Genomic DNA, 20153 nt, shown 5'->3' with positions numbered 1-20153 from the left:
ATCATTCAGTTCAGTTCAGTCGCTCAGTCATGTCCGACTCCTTGCGACCCCATGAATCACAGCATGCCAGGCCTCCCTGTCCATCACCAACTCCCAGAGTTCACTCAAACTCATGTCCATCGAGTCGGTGATGCCATTCAGCCATCTCATTCTCTGTCGTCCCCTTCTCCTCCTGCCCCCAATCCTTCCAAGCATCAGAGTCTTTTCCAGTGAGTCAACTCTTCGCATGAGGTGGCCAAAGTATTGCAGTTTCAGCTTTAGCATCAGTTCTTCCAATGAACACCCAGGATTGATCTCCTTTAGAATGGACTTGTTGGATCTCCTTGCAGTCCAAGGGACTCTCAAGAGTCTTCTCCAACACCACAGTTCAAAAGCATCCATTCTTCGGCGATCAGCCTTCTTCACAGTCCAACTCTCACATCCATACAGGACCATGGGAAAAACCATAGCCTTGACTAGACGGACCTTTGTTGGCAAAGTAATGTCTCTGCTTTTTAATATGCTATCTAGGTTGGTTATAACTTTCCTTCCAAGGAGTAAGCTTCTTTTAATTTCATGGCTGCAATCAGCATCCGCAGTGATTTTGGAGCCCAAAAAAATAAAGTCTGACACTGTTAGTTGAAATACCAGAATCCAGTGAAGGGTAACTTAGCATTTCAGGAAGTGTTGAAAGTGAAAGTGTTAGTTGCTCAGTTGTGTCCGACTCTTTGCAATCTATGTATTGTAGCCTGCCAGGCCTCTTTATTCTTGGAATTCTCCAGGCAAGAATACTGGAGTAGGTTGCCATTCTCTTCTCCAGGGGATCTTCCTGACCCAGGGATTGAACCCGTTTCTCCTGCATTGCAAGCAGATTCAGATTCTTTGTTTGCCTCTGGCACCACCTGGAAAGCCCTATTTCAAGGTGGGACAAGACAAATTTCACAGTTTCTTCTATTCATCTTTTTTTTTTTTAATTGTTTATTTCTGCATCAGGTCCTGTTTGCAGCACGCAGGATCATCATTGCATCTTGTAGAATCTTTTGTTGCTGCAGAAGAACCCTCTAGTTTTGCTGCATGGGCTCAGTAGCAGTGGCACTTGGGTTTAATTGCCCCGTGGCAATATGCGATCTTAGTTCCCCAACCAGGGATCAAACCCCTATCCCCTGTGTCGCAAGCCAGATTCTTAACCACTGGACCACCAGGGAAGTCCATTCATTTATCTCCTTTCTTTTTTGCAAAGAGCTCAGAATCATGCGATCCACTCCAGGATACCCCCTCTTCTGCTTGTTTCCTCCACTTTCCCCCCAACCCCAACCAGGTCTTCACAGCAGCTAATCTGTGATGGCATGAAAATACACAATTTGCTTTTCAATACTTTCACAACACTTCTACAAAAATCTTCTTATTCCCATGATTCCTTTAAGGCAAACTGTACAGCTCAGGGGAGGCAGAACAGAGTTAGCGATGGTACAAGTGAGATCAGTGAATCATTAAAGGGATGGGATCAGTGGTCTGCCATAAGAAAGGCTTGCATGTTTGGTAAAGGAACAAAGTTTGTGTATAATCGAAGTGTAATTCTTTAATCATTAAAGCCATTATTCTTATTGAAAAACGAAACTGAGTACATGCAAAGTTTTTTTTAGCTCCTTAATGAGGGAATTGAAAGGATGACAAAGTTCTGTGAAGATATGAGAAATTAAGATTAGGTAGTCTATGGAAAAAAGAACACTGAGATAAGATTACCAAATTAAATCAAAACCTGCAAATGTCCTACACAGCAACCAAACCTATCTTTGTGGTTGTCTTTTCTACTAGGCAGAAAAAGAAAAGCTTTACTTTGTCAGTTTTCTACAAGTTTACAATGTTATAAAACATCTGGATCCTAATCTATTGAGAATATTAAGTCAAAAAATTATGTTCCACGAAACAGTCAGATGATCCTTAGGAGGGGGCCTATTAAAAAATGCCCAAGTATGATATTAAAAGGTTATATGCTCATTTTTTTTGCACTCATCCCAAGTGTTGGATCATTTTCTTGAACAGCATCTAAGGTTATTGACATAATTACTACATGCTCTGAATAGATGAACCTGAGTCTTGGCCAAATAATTATTTTTAAGTTTGTAGGAAATATATCTAAGGTGAATAAAGCTGAAGCCTAGTTTACAGAGTAGTTTGTTATTTCTGGAATGGCTGTGAAATAAATTCATTCCACCAAATTATTTAATGATGAGTATAACCTAGTCATAAAGAAATTAGGATACTGGGCCAGGATGTGTGAGATGCTGCCAACTCCATTTGTTTAAAACCAAACACATCCTCTCCATTTAGATTCACCCACTCAGCAGTAAATTTTGTCTCAACTTTCCCATTTCTATTAATGGCAATACTATTTTTCTCAGCCTCCCAGCCTGAAACCCATAACTGACCTTTCACGCCATAGCCACACTATGACTGTCATTTACTTTTTGCATCCTAAACATTTTGCTTGCTAGATCTAATTGCTACCATCCTTTTATGTTAACACCATTGTGATTAAAGTTTTTTTGAAATAATTTTCCATACTTCAGTCTTGACCTAAGCTGATATTTCAAAACTATAGGTCGAGCAATAATTTTACTGATCAGTACCTCCAATAGCTTTGCATCACTTACAATTTAAGCCTAGTAACCTCTCGCTGACACAGACAGCCCTCTGAAATACATTCCACATTTTCGTACTTTTGATACTGTGCCCATTCTAGGGTTCTGCATTGTCACTGCCTTACTTGACTGGCTCCCCACCTTTTGAAATGCTGCCCATGCAGAAGTGTTCTTTTATTACCACCTTGTCCCCAAATATTTTTCATATCTGTTCCAAAAGACTTTTCATATCTTCCCCAAAAATAAGGTCTTTCTTTCCTATGGGTCCAACTAGTACTTGTATTTTACACATTGTCTTATTACCCTTATTGATTGTAAATTCAGTGAGAAAAATATGGTATATATTCATCTTTGTGTACCCTGTGGTGCCAGAGTATTGTCCCTTGCACATAATAGTAGCTTGTTAAATATTTATTAATTTGAAAATTGGTACTCAGGTCTTTCCTCAACATGTTTCTTGGTGCTCTCCCAAAGACAGATTTCAAGACAGGATTATAGTTTTGAGACAGTATGTGATTCAGTATGTTCTTATGCCAGTTAATATTTCACTCCAGTTCAGTCGCTCAGTCGTGTCCGACTCTCCGCGACCCCATGAATTACAGCACGCCAGGCCTCCCTGTCCATCACCAACTCCTGGAGTTCACTCAAACTCATGTCCACAGAGTCGGTGATGCCATCCAGCCATCTCATTTTCCGTCGTCCCCTTCTCCTCCCGCCCCCAACCTTTCCCAGCATCAGAGTCTTTTCCAGTGAGTCAACTCGTTGCATGAGGTGGCCAAAGTATTGCAGTTTCAGCTTTAGCATCAGTCCCTCCAATGAACATCCAGGATTGATCTCCTCTAGAATGGACTGGTTGGATCTCCTTGCAGTATAAGGGACTCTCAAGAGTCTTCTCCAACACCACAGTTCAAAAGCATCGATTCTTCGGCGATCAGCTTTCTTCACAGTCCAACTCTCACATCCATACATGACAACGGGAAAAACCATAGCCTTGACTAGATGGACCTTGATTGGCAAAGTAATGTCTCTGCTTTTTAATATACTATCAAGGTTGGTCATAACTTTCCTTCCAAGGAGCAAGCGTCTTTTAATTTTATGGCTGCAATCAGCATCTGCAGTGATTTTGGAGCCCAAAAAAATAAAGTCTGACACTGTTTCCACTGTTTTTCCATCTATTTCCCATGAAGTGATGGGACCAGATGCCATGATCTTTGTTTTCTGAATGTTGAGCTTCAAGCCGACCTTTGCACTCTCCTCTTTCACTTTCATCAAGAGGCTTTTGAGTTCCTCTTCACTTTCTGCCATAAGGGTAGTGTCATCTGCATATCTGAGGTTATTGATATTTCTCCCAGCAATCTTGATTCCAGCTTGTGCTTCTTCCAGCCCAGCGTTCCTCATGATGTCCTCTGCATATAAGTTAAATAAAAAAGGTGACAATATACAACCTTGACGTACACCTTTTCCTATTTGGAACCAGTCTGTTGTTCCATGTCCAGTTCTAACTGTTGCTTCCTGACCTGCATACAGGTTTCTCAAGAGGCAGGTCAGGTGGTCTGGGATTCCCATCTCTTTCAGAATGTTCCACAGTTTATTGTGATCGACACAGTCAAAGGCTTTGGCATAGTCAATGAAGCAGAAATAGATGTTTTTCTGAAACTCTCTTGCTTTCTCCATGATCCAGCGGATGTTGGCAATTTGATCTCTGGTGCCTCTGCCTTTTCTAAAACCTGCTTGAACATCTGGGAGTTCACGGTTTACATACTGCTGAAGCCTGGCTTGGAGAATTTTGAGCATGACTTTACTAGCGTGTGAGATGAGTGCAATTGTGCGGCAGTTTGAGCATTCTTTGGCATTCCTTAGAAGAAATGGAGTAGCCATCATGGTCAACAAAAGAGTCTGAAATGCAGTACTTGGATGCAATCTTAAAAATGACAGAATGATTTATGTTCGTTTCCAAGGCAAACCATTCAGTATTACAGTAATCCAGGCCTATGCCCCAACCAGTAATGCTGAAGAAGCCGAAGTTAATCGGTTCTATGAAGACCTACAAGACCTTTTAGAACTAACACCCAAAAAAGATGTCCTTTTCATTCTAGGGGACTGGAATGCAAAAGTAGGAAGTCAAGAAACACCTGGAGTAACAGGGAAATTTGGCCTTGGAGCACGGAATGAAGCAGGGCAAAGGCTAATAGAGTTTTGTCAAGAGAACGCACTGGTCATAGCAAACACCCTCTTCCAACAACACAAGAGAAGACTCTACACATGGACATCACCAGATGGTCAACACCGAAATCAGATTGATCATATTCTTTGCAACCAAAGATGGAGAAGCTCTATACAGTTAGCGAAAACAAGACCAGGAGCTGACTGTGGCTCAGATCATGAAATCCTTATTGCGAAATTCAGACTGAAATTGAAGAAAGTAGGGAAAACCACTAGACCATTCAGATATGACCTCAATCAAATCCCTTATGATTATACAGTGGAAGTGAGAAATAGATTTAAGGGACTAGATCTGATTGATAGAGTGCCTGATGAACTCTGGATGGAGGTTCGTGACATTGTACAGGAGACAGGGACCAAGATCATCCCCATGGAAAAGAAATGCAGAAGAGCGAAATGGCTGTCTGAGGAGGCCTTACAAATAGCTGTGAAAAGAAGAGAGGCGAAAAGCAAAGGAGAAAAGGAAACATATAAGCATCTGAATGCAGAGTTCCAAAGAATAGCAAGGAGAGATAAGAAAGACTTCCTCAGTGATCAATGCAAAGAAATAGAGGAAAACAACAGAATAGGAAAAACAAGAGACCTCTTCAAGAAAATTAGAGATATCAAGGGAACATTTCATGCAAAGATGGGCTCGATAAAGGACAGAAATGGTATGGACCTAACAGAAGCAGAAGATATTAAGAAGAGGTGGCAGGAATACACAGAAGAACTGTACAAAAAAGATCTTCACGACCAAGATAGTCACGATAACGTGATCACTGACCTAGAGCCAGACATCTTGGAATGTGAAGTCCAGTGGGCCTTAGAAAGCATCACTATGAACAAAGCTAGTGGAGGTGATGGAATTCCAGTTGAGCTATTTCAAGTCTTGAAAGATGATGCTGTGAAAGTGCTGCACTCAATATGCCAGCAGATTTGGAAAACTCAGCAGTGGCCACAGGACTGGAAGAGGTCAGTCTTCATTCCAATCCCAAAGAAAGGCAATGCCAAAGTTAATATTTATTCATCTATTAATCATCACGAAGGTAAATGAACCAAGTATCAAGTACACAAACTGTTGCTTCTGGCATTTGCTCATGCTTAAGATAAAGCTTTGCTCATGCTTTCAGGTGGTTTTTTGAAATATTCACTTTCGGAAATATATATTCCTGAATTTTTTGCATGTCCGTTTAGTTTAATGTGCTAGTGATTGCTCATAAAATATTCCCCTTAGGCTCTTTGTGCACACGAGAAGGCCAAAATACTTTTCACCCATTCCAACTGCCTGTAACGATACCAAACTATCTACCTTCTGTGCCTGCTCTAAACTATAGTGGACTGGCTTAAGCAATTTATAGTTAAAATGATCGTGGATTCAATCTTTCACTACATGATTTTTAAAGGAAAATATTCCTGGCTTGATTTTGAGAAATCATATGTGTGATACATATTGTATGACATATTTGTGTTTGATGTTTTTTATTCTTTTATTTAGCTAGCTATTAATTTTTGGCTGCAGTGGGTCTTCATTGCTGCCCATGGGCTTTCTCTAATTGCAGTGAGTGGGGGACTACTCTTTAGTTGCAGTGCATGGGATTCTCACCGAGGTGGCTTCTCTTGTTGCACAGCATGGATTCTAGGGTGTGTGGGCTTCATTCATTGTGGCATGAGTGCTCAGTAGTTGTGGCACACGGGCTTAGTTACTCCGGGGCATGTAGAATCTTCCTGGACCAGGGATTGAACCGTGTCGCCTGCATTGGCAGGTGGATTCTTAACCACTGGACCACCAGGGAAGTCCCTGTGTTTGGTATATTTCTGTGCATTATGTGGAGACATAGGACAGCCATGTACTGGAGCAATTCTTCTAGCTCATGAGAGCCACTTGTGTACATCTGAGTTTTCTGACCTCATATTGTAGTTTGAAATCCACCATGCAGGATTTAAGACATAGAAATTGGCTGACTCTACAAATGAAGGCATTCTTAACCCCCCTGAAGAGCCAGTTGCTAAATTTTTATTGGCACACCACTGTGCGTGTGTGCATGTGTGTGTGTATATGTGCATGAGATATATATATATATATATATTTATATACAGCCACTCCAGTATTCTTGCCTGGCAAATCCATGGACAGAGGAGCCTAATGGGCTACAGTTCATGGGGTTGCAAAGTATCAGACACGACTGAGCAATTAGCACACACACACACACATATGTAGTAAACTATGCTGCAGAGACGTTACTTTGCCAACAAAGGTCCATCTAGTCAAGGCTATGGTTTTTCCAGTGGTCATATATGGATGTGAGAGTCGGACTATGAAGAAAGCTGATTGCCGAAGAATGGATGCTTTTGAACTGTGGTGCTGGAGAAGATGCTTGAGAGCCCCTTGGACTGCAAGGAGATCCAACCAGTCCATTCTAAAGGACATCGATCCTGGGTGTTCATTGGAAGGTCTGATGCTAAAGCTGAAACTCCAATACTTTGGCCACCTCATGTGAAGAGTTGACTCACTGGAAAAGACTCTGATGCTGGGAAGGATTGGGGGCAGGAGGAGAGGGGGACGACAGAGGATGAGATGGCTGTATGGCATCACCGACTCAATGGACATGAGTTTGAGTGAACTCCGGGAGTTGGTGATGGACAGGGAGGCCTGGCATGCTGTGATTCATGGGTCGCAAAGAGTCTGTCATGACTGAGCGACTGAACTGAACTGAACTGATGCTGGAAAGAGAAATCTATTACTTAGAAAACTTTTGAAAATTCAGCCTTATTGCATTCTTCATTATATCCACCTTTTCTCAGGAATGTTGCATATCACATTTTATTTTGTAAATAGTTGAGATGAAATAACATTACGCCATAGACTCCCTTAATATTCAGTCATGGCAACACTGGAAACCCAGCAGCAAGGGAATACATTAATGCTGTTTTTCAGTGACAAAATTGTTCTAATACCCAAACTCATGTTTTAGTGATGCTTTTAAAATGTAAATAGAAAGTTAAATGTGCATTTGCATAATAATACAGAAGCGTGAAATTTACTGGTGGAATTGTTATGTATCAATAAGAAATAAATCTAAACCCCAGATACACTTCTAAATAAATAATTGTATTCCCTTCTACTATCTGATTTCACTTGCATAGTGATTTATTTTCAAGAATAGCGTGGGTGCTTGCTTTCTGAATTGATTTGTAAAGACTGCTGAGGGAATAACAGCCCATGAATAGAAATTAATTTTCTTCTAAAAGCCTTTACTATAGAATGTTAGAGCAAGAACAAATTAGAAGGTCATCTAATACAAAGACAGTCTGTTCACCACCCTATTGCCTGAGAAGTAAACCTCCTGGAAGTGACAATGACTCACTGAGCAAGGGATGCTTAGCATCAAGATGGGTAGAGATTTCTTAGAATCTCTAAATGGAAGATAAAGCTTTTCCGATGATTTTAATACATAGCCCCTCCTTCTCCTCTAAACCTTATGGGAGTGTGTTCCTCCCAATTAGTTACAGATCTATCCCAATAACTTTTTCTATTTAAAAACCTCAGCCCTTAAACCAACTGAAGCTGATGGCCATGAATACAGAGAAGGAATACGTCTCAGTGATTAAAAAATAATCTAGTGGTTCTTGTAATACTTTGTGTCTCTTTTTATGTTTGGATGGGTCAGGAAAATAATTTTATTTAAAAAGAAGAAAGGCCATGTGAAGTCTGAGGCAGAGTGTGAAGTGATGCTGCCATAAGCCAAGTAACATCTAGGGCCGCCAGAAGCTGGAAAAGGTAATGAAGTATTCTCCTTTAGAGCTTTCAGGGGAAGTAGAGCCCTGCTAACACCTTGTTTTCAGACTTCTGGTATGGGATGTGAGAATAAATTTCTGTTGTTTAAAGCCAAAAAAAAAAAAAAAAAATCTCTCCCAGACTAGATCCTTATGTTCTACTCTAAGGAAACATTTCCTGGATATTTAGAAACATCTATTTCTTGTGCATTCTTTTAGAATATTTTATGCATACACATGCAGATATATGCATATATATTTCTTTTTACACAAATGAAAGTATATCATAAACTCTAGTCTGTATCTTACTTTTGTTCACTTAATATATTTTGGTAGTCTCCACTTATCAATGGATGTAGAATCCATTTACCCTTTTGATGGCTCACAGTATAGTCATTTAAATACAGACTATGGGCAGTTTCAGGATGAAAGCTACATTCAAAAACTTAGCTACATTTCTTGATGCTGTTTAGCTTTACGTTAGGAGTTAATCCAAGACAGAAGATGATAGGTATAGAGACACAGTAGGCTGTATTAACATTTAGTATTTTTTTCCCTATAGAAAGATTTTTTATCCTCAGCTTGTTGGAATAACGTATGGCCATGTGACTTGAGCCAATGCAATGTTGAAAATGTGTCATCTTCAAGGTAGAAGTTAACAGCTTATGGCCCACTTCTTCTGGGTTACAGAATGAATATGACATGGAACTTAGCTGTAACTTGTAACTCACCCATAATGGATGGGTAGCATGAGTAAAAAATAAAATTTCATTATCTTAAGTAAGTGATTTCAGGAAATTGCTTGGAATCACGAAATGATTTAGTTTATCCTGCCTAATACAGGGAGCAACCTAAGAAACAATGAGAGTGTGAACATTTTTAGTAAAATAGCTCTTCCTGTCTTGAAAAAAAAATAAAATAAAATAAAAAATAAAAAGAAGAACAATACTTTCCTTTGAGACTATGAATGCCTTTGGCTAGATAACTTCTAGGCTTCCCCAGTGGCTCAGTGGTAAAGGATCTGCCTGCCAGTGCAGGAAATGCAGGAGATGTGGGTTTGATCCCTGGGTTGGGAAGGTTCCTTGGAGAAAGGAATGGCAACCCACTCCAGTGTTCTTGCCTGGAAAATCCCATGGATAGAGGAACCTGGTGGGCTACAGTCCATGGGGTTGCAGAGAGTCAGACACAACTGAGTGACTGAGTGTGCGCACAGATCCACACGCAACTTTTAGCTGGTAAATTTTTTTAAGTTCAGCTCAGCTCAGTCACTCAGTCATGTATGATCCTTGGGGCCCATGGACTGCAGCATGCCAGGGTTCCCTCTCCATCATCAACTCCTGGAGCTTGCTCAGACTCATATCCAGTTAGTCGGTGATGCCATCCAGCCATCTTATCCTCTGTCATCCCCTTCTTCTCCTGCCTTCAATCTTGCCCAGAATCAGGGTCTTTTCCAATGAGTCAGTTCTTCGCATCAGGAGGCCAAAGTATTGGAGCTTCAGCTTCAATATCAGTTCTTCCAATGAATATTCAGGGTTGATTTCCTTTAGGATTGACTGGTTTGATCTCCTTTCAGTCCAAGGGACTCTCAAGAGTCTTCTCCAACAAACACCACAATTTAAAAGTATTAATTCTTTGGCGCTCAGCTTTCTTTATAGTCCAACTCTCACATCCATATATAACTACTGGAAAAAACATAGCTTTGACTAGACGGACCTTTGTTGGTAATGTCTCTGCTTTTTAATATGCTGTGTAGGTTGGTCATAGCTTTTCTTCCAAGGAGCAAGTGTCTTTTAATTTCATGGCTGCAGTCACCATCTGCAGTGATTTTGGAGCCCAAGAAAATAAAGTCTCTCATTGTTTTTATTGTTTCCCCATCTATTTGCCATGAAGTGGTGGGGCTGGATGCCGTGATCTTTATTTTTTGAATGTTGAATTTTAAGCCAGCTGTTTCACTCTCCTTTTCACTTTCATCAAGAGTCTGTTTAGTTCTTCTTCACTTTCTGCCATAAGGGTGGTGTCATCTGCATATCTGAGGTTATTAAGTCTTTCCATAAAACCTATTTTTTTTTCAGGTAATTTTGAAAGTAACTAGTATTTTTTATCTGTAACTCTACTAGTATTATCAGTTAATTTAAATGACATATTTATTGACAAAAATTTATAATGCTTGACTAACAAAAAAAGTTTTATACAAAAGTATGTATTTGACTGGTTTCTCTGAAAACAATATAGGAAGAGGGGTATTTATCATATTGCTAGGATATCCTGGGCAATGATAAGTTCAATTCAGTTCAATTCTATTTTTAACATATTGTCCCAAACTGTTTGGCAGTAAACTAACAACTTGAAGCCAAAATATTTTTCTGGAACCTTCTAATTTTGTTTGGTTTTATGGTTTAAAAGTTTATTTATTGTCTACATAAAAAACAGACTCAAGAGGATCATTCAGTAAAGCAGCCAGAGATGGCTATAGTTGAGAAGGCATATAGTATAGTGCAATAGAAAAAATCATACAGAAACAAAGTTTGTTTTTTTTTAAATTACAGTGTGGGATTTAATTTTTAATAACAATAGGGTTTTATCCCTGAGTCAGGAAGATGCCCTGGAGAAGGGAATGGCTACCCAATCCAGTATTCTTGCCTGGAGATTTCCATAGACAGAGGAGTCTGGCAGGCTACAGTCCATGGGGTTCAAAGAGTTGAACACGACTGAGCAAATGAGCGTGCGTGCATACCACCATCTCTTTAAAAAAGATGGACTGATTGTAGCAATTACTAATTTCTATTGTGTAAATATTCTTACTGTGATCAATTTCAAGCTACTGATATGTCATCCATGAAGGCAAAATTGGAAAGAAATGAATGCTAATAATTGACTCTCAAAAGCCACTGAAGCCTCTGCAGCACGCCGCTAGACAGTACACAAGATTCCCATCCCCCCATAGCACTATATAGAGAAACTCTTTCCATACAACATGAGAATGTAATGGGGATTTTATAGAGGGACTGTTAGAAGAGAGAACCTCTTTTCCATGCGTTTGTGCTGTACAAAGTCAGGAACAACAATTTATGGAACCCTAGAAATACGGTTGATAAAGATTATGAGAAATAAAAAGCAAAACTACAATGAGATAGCACCTCACACCAGTCAGAGTGGCCATCATAAAAAAGCCTACAAGCAATAAGTGCTGTTGAGGTTATGGGTTAAAGGGAACCCTCCTGCACTGTTGGTAGGTATGCAAATTGGTACAAGTACTATGAAGAACAGTATGGCGGCTCCTTAGAAACTAAAAATACAACTACCATAAGATCTAGCAGTCCCAATCCTGGGCATATATCCAGAGAAAAGCATGGTTTGAAAGGATACATGCATGCCAATGTTCATTGCAGCACTATTTACAATAGCCAAGACAGGAAGCAACATAATGGTCCATCTACAGATGGATGCATGAAGAAGATTTGGTACACATATACAATGGAATGTTACTAAGCCATTAAAGAGAATGAAATAATGCCATTTGCAGCAACATGGATGGACCTGGAGATTATTATACTCAGAGGAGTAAGTCAGACAGAGAAAGACAAATATCATATGATATTATCTAATAAATAAACAAAAGTGATATATTCATAGAGTAGAATATTATTATTATAAAAAGAAGTGAAATATTGATACAAATGAATCTTTTGAAAATATTAAGCTGTGTGAAAGAAAGTAGTCACAAAAGACACATATTGTATGATTCCATTTATCTGATATGTTCAGAACAGACAGTCTTATAAAGACAGAAAGTGAGTTAGTCATGGCCTAGGGTTGGGTGGTAAGAAATATATTATAAGATTTCCTTTTGTGGTGATGAAAACTCTCCAAAACTGATTGTTGTAATGATTACACAACTTTGTGAATACCCTAAAAAAATTGAATTATACAAATTAGATTTGTGAATTATGTCTCAGTGAAGCTGTTACAAAAGTTATGTGGGCAATATTTTATATTTCAAGTTAAAACTAAATCTAAACTCTAGTACTGTGATTTGAAAACCATCCATAGTATAAGAATATATCATTCAAGAGATGAATAGACAGTAATATCATGCTGTTGGCCCATAATTTGATCAAGGCTTTATTAGAATCCTGCATCTAGTTTTAATCTCTACCCTTTAATAATGATGTAGAAAAATTAAAGATGTTTCTGAGAAACCCATCACAGTAATGCTCAATTATTAGAGACCAAAGCTGAAAGAATATGAGGATGTTGGTATAATTTAATCTAAAATCAAAGGAAAAAAGCAGAGCTGGGCTGTTGGGCTGTTTAATCAAGGGTTGTCTGCTGGCCTATGAAATCTACTAGTATATGTCACGAGAGGAAATGAACTAGCTCTGAACCATATCAATAAAGGATATAATTAAATAAAGCTGGAATGAATTGAAGCCAGATAACTTTACATTACTTGTGTGCTTACTGAGCAACTAAGCACACATCAGGTGGCAAAAGTATTGCCGCCTGATGCAAAGTACTGATTCATTGGAAAAGACCCTGATGCTGGGCAAAATTGAAGGCAGAAGAAGAAGGAGATGACAGAGGATGAGATGGTTGGATAGCATCACCAACTCGATGGACATGAGTTTGAGCAAGCTCTGGGCGTTGGTGATAGACAGGGAGGCTTGGAATGCTGCAGTCCATGGGGTTGCAAAGAGTTGGACATGACTGAGCGACTGAGCTGAACTGAACTTTACATTATATATTTTTATGATAATAAGAATAAAATTATTTACAAGAAGATGTTAATAAGACAGATTTAAAAATCTAGAGACATTTAAGATTGGGGGTACTCATACTTTTAAGAATTTAAAGAACATGAAATATTGCGTAGGTGTTTTGGATAAGAAAATACAGGATACAAAAGGATATATATGAAATGATTGTACTTAGACTTCCTAAACTAGAAAGTAATATATCAAAAGTTTAGTAGTTCTTATCATTAATTTGCGGATCAGTGCATATTGCTGTCTTTTTTCCCTACATTTACATTTCTCATAATTTGTATAAATATGGTTATAATCAACAAAGAACAATTTAAAAAGGATCCATATAATTTGTCTTAGTTTAAGCGTGTGCATCCTCTCCAGTTACTGCCACATTTTAATCACCTACCTACTCCAGGAACAAGGAGATTGTATTAAGTTCTCCACTTCATTAGACTTTTTTCCTAATTTATTAGATGTATTTGATAATACTACTGTGACTTATTCACAGGGATATATGATTTTCACCAAATATATCTCACTTTATTAGATGCTTATACTTCATATATTTTTAATAGTGAACTATTTCATAAAACATGCATTTCACCACCCATATCGCTTGAATATAAAGGATCTATAAAGAGAAAAAATGATTGGACTTTTTAGGGTTGCTCTGGTTTAATTCAGTTTTACAGTCTCCGCTGTGTGGTTCTTAAAACTACTGTAGCTTAGTAAGTATTTATTGAGTGATTACCGTGAGCAAGTTTCTCCTCAGAGTTTCAAAATCTTTGTATTTCTACATAGTAGATCAATTTAAAATTTTTTGTAGTTAATAATTCGGAGTTCTTGTTTGGAGATTCCCAGGTAAGCAAGCCTGATGAAAAGTAAACACACACTCAAGAGGCTGACTGTGGTTCTGACTTCTGTTCTTTTGTTGGTCTATGGTAACTTTCATCCACGGTCCTTCCTGGCTTTTCCTATATGGATTTTAAGTTTGATGTCAAATTAATGACGGTGTAATAGTATTTACTTAATATACCTTCCTTTCTTATACCTGTAGCCTCAAAGTAATTCTGATCTCTGGGAATTACCTCAGTCTATATTTCTGGCATAAGAGGCTTATATGTGTTGTTTTAAAAGTTGCCCGAGGGACTTCCCAGGCAGTCCAGTGGTTAAGACTCTGGTTAAGACTCTGCGATTCCAGTTCATGGAGTGTGGGTTTGATCCCTGGTCAGTAACTAAAATCCCACCTGCTGCCTTGTGCAGGAAAAAAAAAAACCAAAACACCTTCCTGAATTGAAAGCATCCAGATTCAGGTGATTACTTTAAATGTGTTCACTTATTTGCCCTCTAAAAACAGTGGTCTTCAGCCTTTAACATCAGTCTCTGGGGAGCTTTTAAAAAATGCAAATGCCTTGACTCTACCCAAGGCCAGATGTGTTACCATATGGGAGGTGTGAAGGGTGAGTGGGGTGTTTAGTGGAGTTTTTTTCTTTTGGAAGCATTACAGGTGATTTCTAGGGTATAGCAGAATTTGACAGTTACTGCATTGTTGTTAGTTAGTCACTCAGTCATGTCCCACTCTTTGCAACACCGTGGACTGCAGTGCGCCAGGCTTCCCTGTCCTTCACGATCTCCCGGACCTTGCTCAAGCTCATGTCAGTGATGCCATTCAACCATTTCATCCTCTGTCGTCCCCTTCTCCTCCTGCCCTCAATCTTTCCCAGCATCAGGGTCTTTTCCAGTGAGTCAGTTCTTCCCATCAGGTGGCCAAAGTATTGGAGCTTCAGCTTCATCAGTCCTTCCAATGAATATTCAGGGTTGATTTCCTTTAGGATTGACTGGTTTGATTTCCTTTCAGTCCAAGGGACTCTCAAGAGTCTTCTCCAGCACCACAGTTCAAAAGCATCAATTATTCGGTACTCAGCCTTCTTTATGGTCCAACTCTTAACACCATATATGACTACTGGACAAACCATAGCTTTGACTAGACAGACCTCTGTGGACAAAGTAATGTCTCTATTTTTTAATATGCTGTCTAGGTTGGCCATAGCTTTTCTTCCAAGAGGCAAGTGTCTTTTGTTTTCATGCTGCAGTCACAATCTTCAGTGAGTTTGGGACCCAAAAAATAAAGTCTGTCACTGTTTCCATTCTTTTCCCATCTATTTGTCATGAAGTGATGGGACCAGATGCCATGATCTTCATTTTCTGAATGTTGAGCTTTAAGCCAGCTTGTTCACTCTACTCTAGTTCACCGTCACCAGGAGGTTTTTTAGTTCCTCTTCACTTTCTGCCATAAGGGTGGTGTCATCTGCTTATCTGAGGTTACTGATATTTCTCCTGGCAACACTGATTCCAGCTTGTGCTTCATCCAGCCCAGCATTCCTCATGATGTACTCCGCATATTATAAGTTGAATAAGCAGGGTGACAATAGACAGCCTTAACGTACTCCTTTCCCGATTTTGAATTTCTGCATTAACCCCTGAATAACTTGTGACCAGGGGCACTGTTGTTATCCTCATGTTCACCATCTAATGTAGTGCTCTGTATTAGTGGTTCTATGAGGACTTGTCGAATGAATGATGGAGCAGACATCCTCTATCTAGGGTCCCCGACCTTTAGGATCTAATAATGCCTGATGACCTGAGGTGGAGCTGATGTAATAACAATAGAAATAAAATGCACAGTAAAGGTAAGGCACTTGAATCATCCCCAATCCATCCCCCGCTTACTGCTCTGTGGAAAAATTGTCTTCCATGAAACTGGTCCCTCGTGCCGAAAAGGTTGGGGGCCACTGCCTTATCGTGTGTGCCCACACTTGTATCCTGAGTGGCATGCAGCTGAGTCCTGTTCCAGGTTTAGTCATGTCGCTCTTCGTTTTCTTAGCACAGGTGCAGCCGTGAACAGCAGTGAGAGTCTCCCTCCCTCCTCCTCCGTCAACGACATCTCCTCCATGTCCACCGACCAGACCCTGGCATCTGACACTGACAGCAGCCTGGAAGCCTCGGCAGGACCCCTGGGTTGTTGCAGGTGACTAGCCGCCTGCCTGCGAAACCCAGCGTTCTTCAGGAGATGATGTGATGGAACACACATGCAGACACTCACGCACACACGCAAACGCAGACACGCAATGATAAGAACGTGGCAAGGGAGAGAATCCGAGCCTAAAATTGAAACCCATCTTTCAGCCTGCTTCTTCTCCAGAGTTCTGTATTGCAGCTAAGCCAAATGTATATTTAACTCCTAGTTGCTCTTGCTTTGGTATTCTTCCAATGATGCTTTTACTACAGAAAGCAAATCAAACACAATTAGAGAAGCCTTCTCCTTAAAGTGTAATTTTAATGGCTGCAGAACCAGTGACCTGTAACTGCCCTTTCAAATGGCATGACAAGGTGTGCAGTGGCCCCATCCAGCATGTGTGTGTCTCTATCTTGCCTCTACCTGCTCCTATTGGCCTAGTCAGATGGATGTAGATACAGATCCGCATGTGTCTGTATTCATACAGCACCACTTACTTAGAGATGCTACTGTCAGTGTCCTCAGGGCTCTCCCAAGACATCACGCACTGGGGTACCACATGGTCCATTTCATGTGATCTATTACTCTGACATAAACCCATCTGTAATATATTGCCAGTATATAAGCTATTTAGTTTGTTAATTGATTAAGCTGTATGTCTTATAAGAAAATGTGTAAAGGGAGGAATATGGGGAGGGAGTGAGTTCTCTTGGACCCTTGAAGATGTAGCTTCCAAATCTGAACTGATTAAATGGCACCTGTAAACCAATTTGTAGACAGAACATATGTGATGCTTATGTACAGTGTGGGGTGGGAGAGGGTAACAGTTTCCAGGTACTGAATGGTTTGACCTTTAGAAGGAAGGTAGGCATAACAGTTGAAGGTCTTTTCTCTGATAGTGAGTGGGTAGGAGAGACTAGGGTAGTGTGGCCATGTGGGAGGAAGAATTAAAGGAGGTATGACCAGATTCTAGGAGGCACTGGCATTCCTGTTTTAGAAAGGAGACCCTCATTTGTCGTTTGCAAATTTTGTGTCACGACTGAGAAGAGATTGGCAGCTAGTGAGGCAGGGTTAGTGTGTCCATATCTGATGGGAACCCTTCTCTGAAGTAGAGTGGAGCTGCCTCTACATGGTATCCCTAACAAAAAATGAGTTTGCCTAGGCTGTTTTTAGATTGTGGGTTGTATTTTCCACGACTGTGCTATTTTCCGTGTTTATACCTTGTCAAGGTTTTATTTTGAGAAGAAATATTACTTCCCTCTTCTGGAATTAAAAAAAAAAGTTTACTTAAAAAAAATACCCAAAGCCCAGGGCGATCCTCAGGTTAGCATTTGAAAACATCCACAGTCAGGGGTTTCCCTGACTCCTTAACATGGCCAATGTCTCATGTTTATTTATTTTTTCATAAATTTCCACAGTTCAAGAAGGGCTGATCATCTGAGTTTTGTACTACAAGTTGACATGACAGCAATAACTCTGTGCATAAGTTACTGCTGCTAAATAGCTTTAGCAATAGAGTGTCTTAAAAGCCATGAAGCATTGATGTCAATGTTTAGCAAAATCTCCTGAATTTAGCTCAAAAATAAATGAAAGTGCTTTCCCAGGCACTTGAAGGAGGCACTGTGAAACATCCTGGTTCCATACAAGGTGATACCAGGATAACTTCTCAGCAATAACAGGACCAGGTCGACCCTTCTCCTCTGCTCACTCTAGTGAAGTATCCATCACAACTCTTTGCACTCTGACCATTTTGGTGCTCACCAATGGGGTGGTATTTCACCTGAAGAAGAAGTGAAACACACAGGATGGTTGGTTGAGTGTGAGATGATGGGCAAATGGAATCCCTCTGAAAACAGAGCAGACAAGAATGCCAGCGCTCTGAAAACTGCCTTAAACACAATGATAGGGAAGCCGTTTCTCTTCCGAAGCAATAGAATCAACTCCCACCATTGCCACGGGAGCAATGCTGCCATTTACCAGGGATTGCTTTGCACCATAGGTTTCATGACAAGAGGTCATTTGTTCACAATGGAGAGAAAAATTATTAGACGGTGCAGCATGTCCCCTGGAACAGAAGTGGCCCAGTGTCTCTATCTTGCTGCCCTTGTTTTTGGTTAATATTGCAGACAATCTGATTGGAGAAATGCTTCCTCATTCGCATGAGTTCTCTCAGTTTTCTTTGAGTCACACTTTCCTCCTGCGCCCCCTTGAAGGTTCTCTTTTCTGTATTCCTTTTTCTTTGTTTAACTCCTTTCTCTGTGCTCTTCTCTTGCTATCCCTGCGGCCTCTCCCCTCCTGGCTCTTTAACCACATGAGATTAAGTGCAGAGAGCACGAAGCTGTTGAAAGAGAGTGAATCCCAGGGAGAATTTCATCAGCCACAAAACAACATCAGGAGACAAAAGGAAATCTCCAGCCAGCATCTTCGAACCACTCGACAGTTAGACTCTCTCTCATGTATGTGGAAGTGATTTTTTTTTTTTCCACTCAGATGAAACCAGGCAAGAACTACCCAAAGTCCCTCCCCTTACTTGCTACTTCCACTTGCTACTTACTTCTCTAAACTCAACTAGTCTGGCCTCTCCTGTTGTCTCTTGGAAAAGGGTTACCTTTAGCCAGAACTCCCTCCAGTCAGGGAAAAATGGAACAACATTTATATTGAGATATCACGTATTACAAAGCAAGCTAAGGGTTTGCTTCTTGACAGCTTCTAAAATTAATTTTCTTCGATTATCAAAGCAACAGGTGATAGGCCAACAAAGAGAACCATCATTGCAAAAGTCCATCCACCCTTCACAATCTTGGGTCCATTTTATTAGAGTCTATTCAGGAGGTGATTATGTTGTTACTAGATCCACAGGCTATACTATGTTCTGCACTGGGTCTTCTTTTTTTGAAAAAACAAATATTTCCGGTGCAGTCACCCATTCCTTCAAAAGGTCTCTCCTGCCTTTCAGGTAGGGGATTGTCAGGTCACTCTTGGGAAAAGTGAAGTTCCTGCCTACGGTTGGGGTTCCTTTTGGAATGTGAAGTTGATCTGACTTTCCTTAAAGGGCAAGTAGTTTCATAGTGATCCTTCAAGAAATGTTTTGTAGTATTTTACAGGAGGGACAGCTACATGTCCATGTTCAGGAGGAACTAGATTTTTGAGACAGCTTGGCAAAACCACCACCACCACTTTGATAGTTCTATATGTATTCTGTTGGCCAATGTGTTCTAAAGAGATACACCGACCTGATAACCAAATTTCTTCTTGTGGACTAAAAACTGATAATAATCTTGCATCTTCAAGAATCTGATGACTGAGCTTTGAGAGAATGTACCCCATAGGTGGACCATGGCCTGGTCTGTTCCTGCCACTTGGAATAAACTGTTTAATTGAAGGCCAGGGAGCTATATAGTTTTTTCTCAATCTGTTATCATTATCAGAAAAATATTACCTAAGGATACTGATCAGCTGACTAGTAAATCAGAAAATAGGCCTTGACAAGTAGAATAAGTAGAATAGGTGAGATTAGATAAATCCTTTTATGACTTGCCAGGGAAGGGGGGGCAGAATAAGCAAAACGAACTTTAAAAGTTTAAATAGTCATTGCAAAATCTAAATTATTCCAAATCTATCTATGTAATTCTCAACATATGATAATCTAAATCCTAGAAGCATTATGCTCTATGATGAATGCTATCCACCAGGTTAGCTGAAGATAATTTATCTTGTATAGCTCAGAGAAAGGGATTAAATAGCCTGAGGAATCTTTGATTCCAACCACTTTGGGTCTGAAGAGAAATC

The 20153-nt window shown here is 40.0% G+C and overlaps 1 protein-coding gene across 3 annotated transcripts in view; it reads left to right on the top strand.

Annotated features, from left to right (window-relative positions):
• Positions 1-16682, top strand: part of MAPK10 (mitogen-activated protein kinase 10) — a 195086-nt gene extending 178404 nt beyond the window's left edge. For all 3 annotated transcript variants that reach the window (XM_088836102.1, XM_088836100.1, XM_088836101.1), the window contains one exon: positions 16238-16682. In XM_088836102.1, coding sequence (XP_088692228.1) covers positions 16238-16380 — 143 coding nt within the window. In that variant the 3' untranslated portion in view covers positions 16381-16682. The remainder of the gene's footprint in view (positions 1-16237) is intronic.
• The last annotated feature ends 3471 nt before the right edge of the window (positions 16683-20153 follow it).

Source organism: Moschus berezovskii, chromosome 5 (assembly GCF_049115385.1).
Source record: "Moschus berezovskii isolate FMDL1 chromosome 5, NW_MosBer_1.0, whole genome shotgun sequence".
In the NCBI taxonomy this organism is placed as follows: Eukaryota; Metazoa; Chordata; class Mammalia; order Artiodactyla; family Moschidae; genus Moschus; species Moschus berezovskii.
This window is presented reverse-complemented; position numbering and strand designations above follow the sequence as displayed.